At 58.8% G+C, this 12,099-nt stretch overlaps 3 protein-coding genes across 3 annotated transcripts; 2 read left to right on the top strand and 1 right to left on the bottom strand.

Annotated features, from left to right (window-relative positions):
- Positions 1 to 1,365: 1,365 nt before the first annotated feature.
- PLICBS_004755 (uncharacterized protein) lies at positions 1,366 to 3,584 on the bottom strand (the record flags this gene model as incomplete). The annotated part of the gene is made up of 3 exons (XM_018325870.2): positions 1,366 to 1,495; positions 1,585 to 1,959; positions 2,011 to 3,584. The coding sequence occupies 3 exons, from the start codon at positions 3,582 to 3,584 to the stop codon at positions 1,366 to 1,368; spliced, it is 2,079 nt and encodes a 692-aa protein (XP_018175622.2).
- Positions 3,585 to 6,722: 3,138 nt separating this feature from the next.
- On the top strand, positions 6,723 to 7,271 carry PLICBS_004756 (uncharacterized protein; the record flags this gene model as incomplete). The annotated part of the gene is made up of 1 exon (XM_018325868.2): positions 6,723 to 7,271. One exon carries the CDS (start codon positions 6,723 to 6,725, stop codon positions 7,269 to 7,271), a length of 549 nt encoding a protein of 182 aa, XP_018175620.2.
- A 2,326-nt stretch (positions 7,272 to 9,597) lies between these two features.
- PLICBS_004757 (uncharacterized protein) lies at positions 9,598 to 11,413 on the top strand (the record flags this gene model as incomplete). The annotated part of the gene is made up of 3 exons (XM_018325867.2): positions 9,598 to 9,682; positions 9,791 to 10,883; positions 10,963 to 11,413. The coding sequence occupies 3 exons, from the start codon at positions 9,598 to 9,600 to the stop codon at positions 11,411 to 11,413; spliced, it is 1,629 nt and encodes a 542-aa protein (XP_018175619.1).
- Positions 11,414 to 12,099: the final 686 nt, after the last annotated feature.

A 12,099-nucleotide genomic window follows, 5' to 3' on the forward strand; every position in this document is an offset into this window, starting at 1 on the left:
CGGACACAGCCGATCTCACTTTTAGAAACGTCAGGATGCTGGCAGTGCTAGAGGTGAGTTGTTTTAGGTGAGATTGCCGGGTTGGAGCTTGCAGAGGGAAAAGCTTCTTCTCAAGGAGACATTAGAGGTCATTTTTATATCCATGCTATTCTGCAGACTTACGCAAGTGCCCTCGCCTGAACGTGAAGCGAAAACGTACGTTGGCTCAGGTTATTCTGGACAGCGATCGGGGTCAAATTGTCCTTGGATGTCGCGAAGTAGCCGACATGCTTGGATGGAATTCCCTCCGGCAATCCCACAACAGCATCTCATGTTTCACAAGATCAATGATCAGACAAAAGACTCAACCAAGTGCGTCCATGTCTAGTGCTTCCAATTACGATACGGATACAATCACCGTCGCATTGTAGGTTGATGCGTTTCACTACATGACCAAGTCGACTGGAAACCTCCATATCGGGAAACGCCTTGTTATACACCAAATCATACTCGTGAAGGTCAGCGGCAGAAACATCACTGGCAGTTGGGTTCATGTCAAGACCATAGGAACGCATAAGTATGTACGAAGCCTTGTATTCAGTGCTGTGTAGTTTCTTTCGCAAGCCCGTCCCTCGAGCCACAGCAGCATGCAGCAGCGTGTCACTCAGACCTTGCGACCCAGACGCGGGGGGATGCAGGCTCAGAGCTTTATGTTTACCCAACCACGAGACTAGTCAGCTAGGAGCCAGTCCACGAGTGCGCACTCTCGTAGCAGTAATCACACAAATTAGTATCCCGCCGCCGCACGAGGCGCTTGCAGACACAAGTCGTGCACTTGCACACGGGGTTGGAGTGTGTGATGATTCCCTCCGAGCATGACCCAGGCCCTGTGGATATCGTTGGACTGGGCAGTTCGACGCCTTCAGTAGACGGCGTGCCCAGCACGAGTTGCCTGCGTACGGGCTTGGGAGTCATTACTGCTACAGATAAAACTCAACTTCGCCTTGAAGATCTTCCAATGTTGCTGCGCTCTGGTGCGTTGCGATTGATGGGAGAGTGTTCAATGGTAAGATGGCTGTGTTCAGGTTTGCGAGGGGAAGCTCCTCGTTTCTGTGAATCTCGCGGCCGCTTTTTATATGGCGGTATATAGACTTGCGCAAATGCTTTCTCAGTTCGTGAAACGATGTCTGCTTTGGTTCACTTGATGTTGTTCGCATAATGATTGGACTCGACGCGTCGGTGCATGTTGCGAAGTAGCAACATTGAAAGGCTTCACCGCAGTTGCCCACCATCAACAACACAAGATTATCGCCACAAATCACGTAAGGTACATGTGGTTAGCGGTCCGAGGGTTGCATCTATGTCTAGTTCCCATTGCAAGTAAGATCACAGATTCACTACCTTGTCATAAAACAGTTGCACAGCCTCGTCCATGACCTTCTTGACCTTTTCGGCCTCCAGTTTCTCTTTCCGGTCAAACGTATACAAGCCGTTTGCTTCTTGTTCAATGTCCGTCCTGGTGAAGTGGTCAGTACTTCTCATCCATTCTCATCCGAGGCCTCGCGTCACGAAACCAAGCACGACGCGGGCCAAGTGCCAACTTACAGTTGCGTGTATACAAATGCGCAGCAAATGCCGCCGCTGGTCACGGCCTTGACAAGTCTCTCGAATCTCCGCAGCAAATCTTCAGCATTGCTCGCCGTCGTGTATCCCCAGTCGCGATCACCATCGCCTTGGGTTGCCGCGGTGGGCGCAATGTTCACACCGCCGAACTCGGTGCACATGATGGGCGCCCCTTCTTTATGTTGCGCACCACCAACGAACATGTCACGGCCGGCTTTGGGTCCGAGAATGAGGTCGCGACTGGCACATGTTTTCTCTAGCTCTGGCCCATCGGCGTAGTCATGAAACGTCGTAAGATCTGTCAGTACGTGCTCCCAGCCGCAGTTGTCGTTGATGCTCCTGGTAGGGTCGAGGGTCCTACTTCGTTAGTGGTCGTGACCAGCATGACAATCCGCAACATGGTCTTACTTGGTCAGGTGGTATATCGCGCGGATGTGATCTCGCTGCTCGGTGCTCTCCTTGGCACTCAGCGAGGTGTATCCCCAGCTCTCATTCACCGGTGTCCACGTTACCACCGAGGGGTGGTTTATGGCCAGCCTGACTGACTCGGTCCATTCCTGGTTGAAGCGGCCGACATACTCGGGGTCGAATTCGTACGAGTTGGCCATTTCCGCCCATACGAGGTATCCGAGGCGGTCCGCCCAGTAGTAAAACGTTGGGTCCTCCACCTTTTGGTGCTTGCGGCAACCGTTGAAGCCCATTCGCTTGGCTAATTCGATATCGATGCGGGTGCTGTCGTCCATGGGCGGAGTCATGAATGTCTCCCTCCAATAGCCCTGATCTAGATTTAGAGCTTGAAAGTATGGTTTGCCGTTGAGCCTCCAGAAGCCGTCGCCGCGAGTCCAGTCGATCGATCGCATGCCCGTTGAGGTTTTGACCTCGTCCAGCGTATTATTGGAGACGTCGAGAAGACGAATTGTCAAATCATACAGGAGTGGGTGCTCTGGAGACCACAGAGCGAGGCCGTCACGCCAGCATTGGTCGGAGCTCAGGGGTGCCTCGTCAAGAACAGTCTGAGGTACCTTGGCGAGCTGATCCTGGCCCAATCGCATTCCAAGAACCAGGTCAACGTAACTCTTCTCCTTGGGCAAACTCCTGCGTTCAGACCTGGCCACTGCCACGCCCGCAAAAGCCGCTTCAATCTCGACCTGACAGGCCTGCCCCGCACGTCGCCCCTGGACAGCAATATGGCAGCCCAGAGTGCCCGACTCAATGTCATTAGACTTGATGACAGTTCCGTGAATGCTATCTGCCAGACGTGCAGGAGGGACGACCTCGAGCCAGACCGACTGCCATATGCCACCCGAGGGCGTATAGAAGATGCTCTCCGGCTTCGCGCCCCAGTATTGTTTACCGCGGGGCTGAGTGAGGTCATACGCGGAATCATACACCCTCACGGTCAGCCGATGCGATGAATCCACCGCTTCTATCGCATCGACCGCGTCGGTAATGTCAATCTCGAAAGGGACATGCCCTCCACGATGGGACCCGACGAGGCGGCCATCGACCCAGACCGTGGCCTCATAATCGACCGCCCCAAATCGCAGCAGCAGTCGCTGCCCTTGGCTCTTCTCGTCTGAACTGCGCAGGTCACTGATCTGTCGCTCGTACCAGAGCACCTCGTGGACGCCGCGGTCGTTGATACCCGAGGCGGGGCACTGGAACACAAACGGCACAGTGATGGCCAGTTTGCGGTGTGCGGCGGCGGCGCTGCGGGCAAGCACGTTGCCCTGGAAGAGTTCCTGCGTGCCGGACGCGATCCGTTGCACGATGGAGTCACTGTCGGACGTGGCTCCCGTCTGTTGCGCGGATGACTGAGACTCCAGCGTCACCTCATCCGGAACGCCGGTCTGGGCCCAGCGGCAGGTGAGGCCGACATCGTCGTCGTCAAACAGAAAGTCCCATTGACCGTTGAGCGATTGCCACTTTAGCCGCGTGCGCTCAAAGTCGGGACGGGGATACAATGGTGCGCTTGTCTGCATGGTGATGTGTCGCAATGCGACGAGACGGGGCGGCGGTGGGATGAGGTTGGAGTGGAGGTCTTGCGCTTCCTCGCTCGTCGCGGGGTAATTACACGTAGGTGAGGCAGGTCAAACAACGGAAAGGAGCCAACAGTTTGCGGGCGCTTATTTATCTCGTGAAATGAGTGAGTAAACTCGGGGGATTTGACGATGGAATCAGGTTAATGTTGTCTACGGCTAAATAACGCACAGCAACGTGCTGATGTGTTCTTTTCCCCTTCTCGTCGTGGCCGTGGAGCCGAGTTGACGTGTACCTGGATACACTTTATCCTGAAGTGCCAATCAGCGTGGCATGTGGTGTTGATCACCGTGCTGCGAAACGTCTCGACGGTCGACTGCCCCACCGCTTCCACCATTGCGGGGTGAAGATAAAGCTGGGGGTTCGCATCAGGATGCTGGAAACTGGATGGCTGGGCAAAGGAGCTTGCGAATCGACCGGCTCTGTCACTGGTGCGCCTAAGAAGGCCAACTCATATGCAGAGCAGTCGATAGAAAACTCCTTGACGTCCAATCTTCCCTTGAATTGATCATGATCATCGATCCATGGTGGTGAGCATTCTCTCTATGTCGCGCAACAAGCCGTGGGCAAACGCAATTACCCCGGAATACATACGAAGTCACGCAAACCGTTCTTCTCCGTTACCGTTCCGTCGATTGCTCTCGGCTGCAGTGCTCCGGTAACATCAGGCCGCCGGCCGGAGTCGCGGTGGGCAGCTCGGATCAAACCAAACGAAACATTGCATGTCCGCGCGCCCGCGGGAGGGGTTTGTCGGCTGCATGTCAGACTCGCAGTCGCACAGCGCCCGCCCAGTCTCACGTTCCAGCCGCGACACTCCCAGTATCAAAGTCGCACAAAAACAAAACGAAACAAGACGCCCGCAACACTTTTTTGAGGGAGGTGAGAATTGACCATTTTTGCCGACATTGCCTCCGATAGCGGCGACATTTGATCCTACGAAGCGGCAATCTGACAGCACAGAGAGCGCAAACGCTTCTGGCAAACCTTGGCAAACCTCGCCTGCTCAACGGCGCCCCGCCGCCAAGAAGGGGAAACAGGGACCGCCCCCGGACAGTCGGGAGTCGGGATCCGGGACGGGTCCGGTTCGCCCGATCTGCCGGTGGCCCATCTGGGCATCGTGACGTTGGATCGATCAAAGTGCTGCTGGGGCGAAAGCGAGAATGCTTAAGCGCGCACGAATACGAGTGTTCTGGACCGAACCCTTCAGCGCGGCTGGTGACCAGGCCGTTGCAGGGCGGGGGGGTTCCTGAGGGAGAGAGCCCGTGCTGGGCTGACACGACGTTGGGTTTGAGTCGTTTTTGACACCCAGCCACCCGGGGGCGCAGTAGCACCCTGTGACCGGGCAGGGCAGTATGTGGCCCGGCGGAGTGGGCGGCCTGTTGCAGCTGTGAAGAAGACGGTATGTATGTGCATCCTAGGTAGGTATGACTGCAGGGCTGGGCTACGTCTATCCATGGCATCGGGGCGGACGCTGGTTTCGGCCGGCCCAGTCTGTGCCTCTGGAGTCTGTTCCGTCACAGCCACCATCACCATGAACGGACCGAGAGTTGGCATTACCTGAACGATACGTAGAGTAGCCATGCCGCTGGGCGGCTGTATGTAAGAACATGACTCATGTCCTGTAGACGCTCGACGTCTTGGTCGTACCATGGATGGACCTCGACTTCCGATGCCGACCTTGAGAATCTGCGCAGATTCACGCGCAGCTCGTCAATATTCATGCGGCCTGTCGGGCGGTGCAACGTGCCCCATGCCGGCGTCGGGTCTGTGCCCCTCGGCAGGCGCCCATGTAAGTGAGTTGACGTGCATGCAGGACAGCATCTGGCCCCGGCCGATATGGGCGCATGATCACCGCCATAAATTGCACGCCGTAATTATAGACGGGCCTGGACGTTTTGCAAGCTACGGCTCTCTGTATGCCAGCGCAGAGACGGGACCTCCAGCCACCCAGACGGAGAAGTACATGCCGTCGTCCATGGTTAACTGCATGAATAGACTGCCGCCACAACCGCACGTGCCAGCAGCTTATACGGGGTCACGCATCGACGGGCAGCTTGTTCATGGAAGCAAGCAAGCGAGGCACCCGTCCCGCAGCCTTCTATGTGGTTCGAAGGGGGGGTTGGAGGCGGTCAATGCGGCCGCGGCTCTTCGCGATGCGCGTGCCGGCGGCTGAGGGGGGGAATACGAGGACCCAAGTGCCGATCACAGGACACACCAAACCCACCCTAACGGCGCCGCCGGGGGGGAGGGCTATTAATATGCACCTGCGAAGTAGGTTCTCTGTCTTGGAGTGTACGTACTGAAATGAGAGCGAATGCCCTTTGTTCGCCTGCAGCAGAGTCGCCCGGCTGCATGTCTGGAATCTGGGATGGATCGCGAGCCGAAGAATATGGACTATTGCTGCACAATGCGGGCCAGAGTCGGTGTCCAGATCCAGACCGGGAGCGGGAGCGGAAAGCCGACAATCACGGCTAGGTCTGCCCGCCCGCGGGGCAAACAAAACGGCAGAGAAGGGCGCTGGCGCACGCCAAGTCAGCCGCTGCCGGTGCAGCTGCTGGCTACTGTAGCCTGTGAGGCAAGTCAGGGTCCAGGGCGGGAACCCCACCTGAGCCAGCCCAGGGCACCTCCACCTCCACCACTACCACCACTAGACCACCACCACTAGACCACCACCACGCCTAAACCCACGTCGCCCGGCCCGCATCACCGATACGAGCCCGCTGCTACGTCATGAATTCTTGGCCCGCTCCCTCCGTCCTGCGCATCACGGACTTTTTGCGCCTCCTCGCACGGGCGGTCGGGCAACGGCTCGTCACGGCTGCAGCACGTTGAAGTCCAGGTAGCACATGGTTGTGAATCTCCGCCCGCGGCTCGCTGGCCGTCTATAAGAGCACGGGTCCCAGGAGGCTCTGACTTGGTCACTCTCCTCTTGCGACATCCTCAGCTCGTTCACTTTCCTCTCTCTCTCTCTCACTCATACTCTTCGAGTCGCACGCTCGACGATTCCCCCTTATCACGTTCAACAGGACAACTCTCCGCAGCACTCTACTCGTCACGACCAGAAAAAAACTCCCTCCACCATGCTGTCCCTGCTCACGACCCTCCTCCTCGCCGGCTCGGCCCTCGCCGCGCCGACGGCCAACGCAAACACCATCAAGTGCACGTCCAGGTCCACCAAGGTCAAGGAGTGGACGGTCCACGACTTCGACTTCCACTCGTCCGAGGTCTTCACCACGCCCGCGCACCAGAACTCGTGGGGCTACGTCAACTTCACCCTGTCCAACCCCGTCGTCAGCTACCGCCCCGTCTGCTCCGCCAGCTCCAACCAGCTGAGCGACTTCTTCTACGGCAACTTTGTCTACAACTGCAACGTGCCCGTCGACGGCGACAAGGCCTCCTTCACGTTTGCGCGCCCCACCAACGAGCTCAAGCTCAACCAGACGTGGAACTGCCCCGGCGAGGGCAGCCGCTTCGACGCCCGCGGCGGCGCCAACCTCAACCTGACGTGCACCACGACCTTTTGGCAGAACCCCAACTGGACGCCGGGAAACATTTACTCGACGCGCAACGTCGACTGCAAGAAGATTACTGTCAAGGTGCCCGTCAAGGAGATGAGCGGCGTTGCCTAGGCGGCGCGCCGCGAAAGTACGACCGAGTCTTGAAGTTCTCGCGATCGACACTATACGCAATGCCCAACAGTCAGGTGCGGCAGTGCGAAAGGGAAACAGAAGGCGTTTTAACAAGACGGAGGGCAATCCACCAGTGATTTTTTTGGGATGCTTCTTTTTGGCTGGATGGACGGACCACGCGACGGATTCAATGACGCTCCTTATGACCATGACTTATACCCCGGAGGGACCAAAAACCCATAGACAGGCGGCAGAACGCCACTACTACTACTATTAATGAAACCGGAACTTGAACATCTATTTGCCCCACAGAATCGCGACCTCTGCTCTTGGCAGCCACCGTTGGGTCACTGTGCAGATGCCGTTCGTGTTGGTGAATGACGGGAGACCCATACGGCTCACATAGAAGTGCCGCTTACATACGAGTCAACCCCATGTGGCGCGTTCAGCGTAGGACTGTCGTTCCGCACATGTCGTAAGCTGCAGGGCAGTACGGTCAGTACCGAAAGCTGACATCAGATACGTCTCCCGAGTGCAGCTCATGCCGGAAAGGCAGCAGGCCAGCCTGGTATTGGCAACGCGAGCACGTCATCGGCAGCATCAGGCGACGCCCGCGGGAGCTGCACCGAGAATCGGCTCGGATCGGACGAGGCAACGGGCGGCGCGGACGCGGACGCGTGGACCTGGGCCGAACCCACTTGAGCCCAACCGAGCCAAAAGGTCATGCACGGCCTCGAACCCGATCCGAAGCTCCTGTTCTTTTGTCTGAGCCACGGCTGGCCAGGACAATCACTAGATCTCCAGTACTTCCAGCTGTCAAGCTGACCCCGCGCATCCGGCACGCGATCGCTCGCTCCAGGGATCAGCCCGCTTCCAGAAGGCAAGCCCATTGCCGTTCCAGAACGGCGCTAGAGGGATTTTAAGAGTGAAATTTAGAGATGAGGTGATCTCCCGCGCCTCCATCGCGGGTCGCTGCTGCAAGTTGCAACGGGGCGGGCGCGCGGAGGGATCGAGAGAGCACGCGATGGCCGAAGAAAACGGGGCCCAACGGCCCGTGTAAGCAGCCACTTCGGCTTTGCAGTGTAGAAAGAAGGATGATACGTCCGCAGCGGGCTTCCACCAAACGTTCCATGCGTGCGCGGCTGCAGCCACTTTGCAGCATTCCCAGCGCCCGTCCCGAGGCCATGCCTGCACATCGGCGGTCAGGGCAGTCACTCATCAGTGACTCGGTGGAGCCACAGGCCCTCCTCGGCGCTGTCCTGCCCCCCCACCCCGGAAGTGGTGAAATTTTGCAGCGTGCGGCGCGCTGATTGGCCGCTGACCGGGGAGCCTCCGATCGCGTCATCGGGCCAAGCGCCACCTAGAGGAGATGCCCTGGCGCTGGGCCAGCAGCCTCAAACCCTGCCCGGCACACAGGGCCACAGGGGGACGCAGGGGCGGATGGAGGATGTGCGCTAAAAGCTAAGGTTGTCTGAGCCTGATCCACGTGCCGGCGGCGGCGCGGCAGACGAGCAGCCTGACAGGGAATGGAAGTTTTTCCAACGCTTCCATCGGGGGTGGCTTGCGCCATGCAGAGTGGCTCAGGGCCCCGACAGGGCCACCTATGTTTAATTTTTCTTCACCGAGAAATCTTCATGATGAGACACGGCGCCAACGTCACCTCGTTTTCAAAGGTATAGCCATGTAATGCACGAATGGGCCAAACAGCCCATGACAACAACGACACAGATGGCGCCGCAGCAATGACAGCCGCAACGGACGGCATAACCGCTTTCAGGTTTCCATTAGCATAACGCGCAAAAGTCGTGACCCGAGGGGGGCGATGGCACCATCGCGCGCGACCCGCAACGGACCCTCCGTCGACGACTCGACCGCCCCGTCGTTGCAGTTCAAGCTTCGTCGTGGGCGTGGGTGGCGTGGGACACACGACACGACGTCGAGCACCAGCACCACCACCCGAGGGATTGATGGCGGGCGGCGGGCCCACCGAGGGTAACCAGCTTTTTGCTGCTGCTGCTGCTGGGGAAGCTGGATTTAGAGTAAAATGATATATAACGCCGGTGTGCGGGATGGTAGCTTTTTCTTCCCCCTCTCCCCCCTCTTCCCCGGATGATTTGATGCTTGGTGTGTTGTATTGTGTGCCTTGGCTTTCAACGTGGAGTTTTTGGATCACGTCGAAGCCTTGGATGGCAGTCGGTCTGTGAGACTCGCTCGCTTCGTCTCTCGCTCTCGACTTTGATCGAGACAGCGTCGTCGTCGTCGTCGTCGTCTGCGCGTGCTACCGGTCCCTCGACGAAACGAAACGAGTCCTCGACTTCTCGCAAAGATGGGCATCATCGGCAAGGACAACGACACCGTCAAGGTGGCCGCCGGCAGCGACTCTGCCTCGGCCACCAACGACACCGAAGTTGGTATGTATTCACATGGGCCCTCAAGAAACAACCTCCCTCCCTCCCCTCCTTCATCGCTTCATAATGCCGTTCTCCCCAACTGACACACGTCCGCCTTGGACCGCGCAGGCCGCCTCGAGATCGCCCGCGAAAACAAGCGCCAGATCGGCATCCCCTCGGCGGCGCTCCTCATCCTCAACCGCATCATCGGCACGGGCATCTTCGCCACGCCCGGCACCATCCTCGCGCTGTGCGGCAGCGTCGGCCTCTCGCTCTTCATGTGGGTCGCGGGCATCTGCATCGCCGCGGCGGGAACCGCCGTCTACATGGAGCTCGGCACCGGCCTGCCGCGCAACGGCGGCGAGAAGAACTACCTCGAATACGTCTACCGCAGCCCCAAGTTCCTCACCACCAGCCTGTACACGGGCTACGTCCTGCTGCTGGGCTGGGCGGCCGGCAACTCCGTCATGTTTGGCGAGTACATCCTGCATGCGGCGCGCGTCGAGGTCACGGACTGGAATAAGCGCGGCATTGCGCTGGGGTGCCTGACGGCCGCGTTCCTCATCCACGGCACGGCGCTCAAGTGGGGGATCCGCCTGCAAAACGTGCTCGGCGTGCTCAAGATCCTCGTCATCGTCGTCATCATCATCGCGCCGCTCGTCAACCTGCCCAAGGTGCGCGAGGTCAACAACTTCCACGACGCCTTCGAGGGCACCACGGGCAGCGGCTACGGCGTCGTCATGGCCCTCTACAACGTCATCTGGAGCTTCGTCGGCTACAGCAACGCAAACTACGCCCTCTCCGAGACCAAGAACCCGACCCGCACCCTCAAGTTCGCCGCGCCCCTCGCCCTCGGCGGCATCTCCGTCCTCTACATGCTCGCCAACATCTCCTACTTTGCCGGCGTCTCCAAGGAGGAGATCCTCGAGGCCAAGCGCCTCGTCGCCGCCTCGCTCTTCCGCAACATGTTTGGCGAGTCGGCCGAGCGCGCCATGAGCGTCTTTGTCGCCCTCTCCGCTTTTGGCAACGTCCTCAGCGTCATCTTCTCGCAGGGCCGTCTCGTTCAGGAGCTCGGTCGCGAGGGTATCTTGCCCTTTTCCCGCTTCTGGGCCAGCAACCGGCCCTTCAACGCCCCGCTTGCCGGCCTCACGGAGCACTACATTGTCACCGTCATCACCATTGTCGCGCCGCCGGCCGGCGACGCCTACAACTTTGTCCTCAAGTAAGTGCCTCCGCCTGGGTTCTCCCACACAGCTTGGGACTGCTCTACCGGACATGGTTTGCTAACGTGCTACCACCAGCCTCATCTCGTACCCGCTCGCCATCATCAACGTCTTCGTCGCCGGCGCCCTCATCCACCTCTACCGCCACCGCGCCGCGTGGAACTGGAACCCCCCGCTCAAGGCGTCCTTCCCCGTCGCCGTCTTCTTCCTTCTCAGCAACATCTACCTCGTCGTCGCCCCCTTCATCCCGCCCGAGGAGGGCCAGAGCGTCTACGACTCCCTGCCCTACTACATCCACTGCGTCGTCGGCTTCGGCATCATCTTTGCGGGTGGCGTCTACTGGGTCATCTGGGCTAAGCTGCTGCCGTGGATCGGCCGCTACGAGCTCGTCCGCGAAACCGTCGTCGACGACATTGACGGGTGGGAGAGGACGCAGTTTTACACCCGGCCGCTGGGCAAGCGCGTGCAGGACGACGCGCCTCCCGTAGACTACGGGACGGCGAATGATGGGGGGGATAGGAGAGACTGACGCACCATGGCGTAGCGAGTCTAATTTTTCGTTTTCAACAAACAAGCGAAGCATATCTAATGAAATACATAATGAATCCTGTCAGGCATGGCGGGCGACTCTGCCTTCGGGACACTTACATGTTCACCTGCATTTCACGTCTCCGTGTGAACCCGGAACCCAAGAGCAGCGACGCACCCGTGAGCTAGTAGTTTTAGTCGTGTTGGGACAAGGGCAAGAAGTCGCGCGATGCGATGCCCCAGCTATTCCACTTATCAGCGCCTCCGCTTGCCATGTCCCGATTGCAAGCGCGAGCTGCTCCTGAGGGCCACGTTCGTCAACGGGCCAAAGCAGTCCTCCCGACAAAGGCGTTCCGTTGCGTTGCTTAAAGCATACACGTGCGGCGCCGCTGTAGACTGTTCTCCCCGTCATCACAACCCAGCCCTCAGACATCATCGTCAGCCTCATGGTATGGAACCGGCGAATGATCTCGCGGCCAACGTCGCACACCTCTGCACGCACCGCGAAACTGCAAGGGGAAGCGTGAGAGCCATTTGCATCTGCGCAGACGCACATACCGGTGATCCTCTGCTCGCTCGCGCGCTCTTGGCCACGGCCAAAGCGAACCTTTGGGCAGCCTCACATTGGCCCGTCGTTCATTCAGGCTCATTCCCCCATCACGACGCTTGCAGATGAGATCGCCCAAA

Source organism: Purpureocillium lilacinum (assembly GCF_023168085.1).
Source record: "Purpureocillium lilacinum CBS 284.36 DNA, scaffold_3, whole genome shotgun sequence".
Taxonomy (NCBI): domain Eukaryota; kingdom Fungi; phylum Ascomycota; class Sordariomycetes; order Hypocreales; family Ophiocordycipitaceae; genus Purpureocillium; species Purpureocillium lilacinum.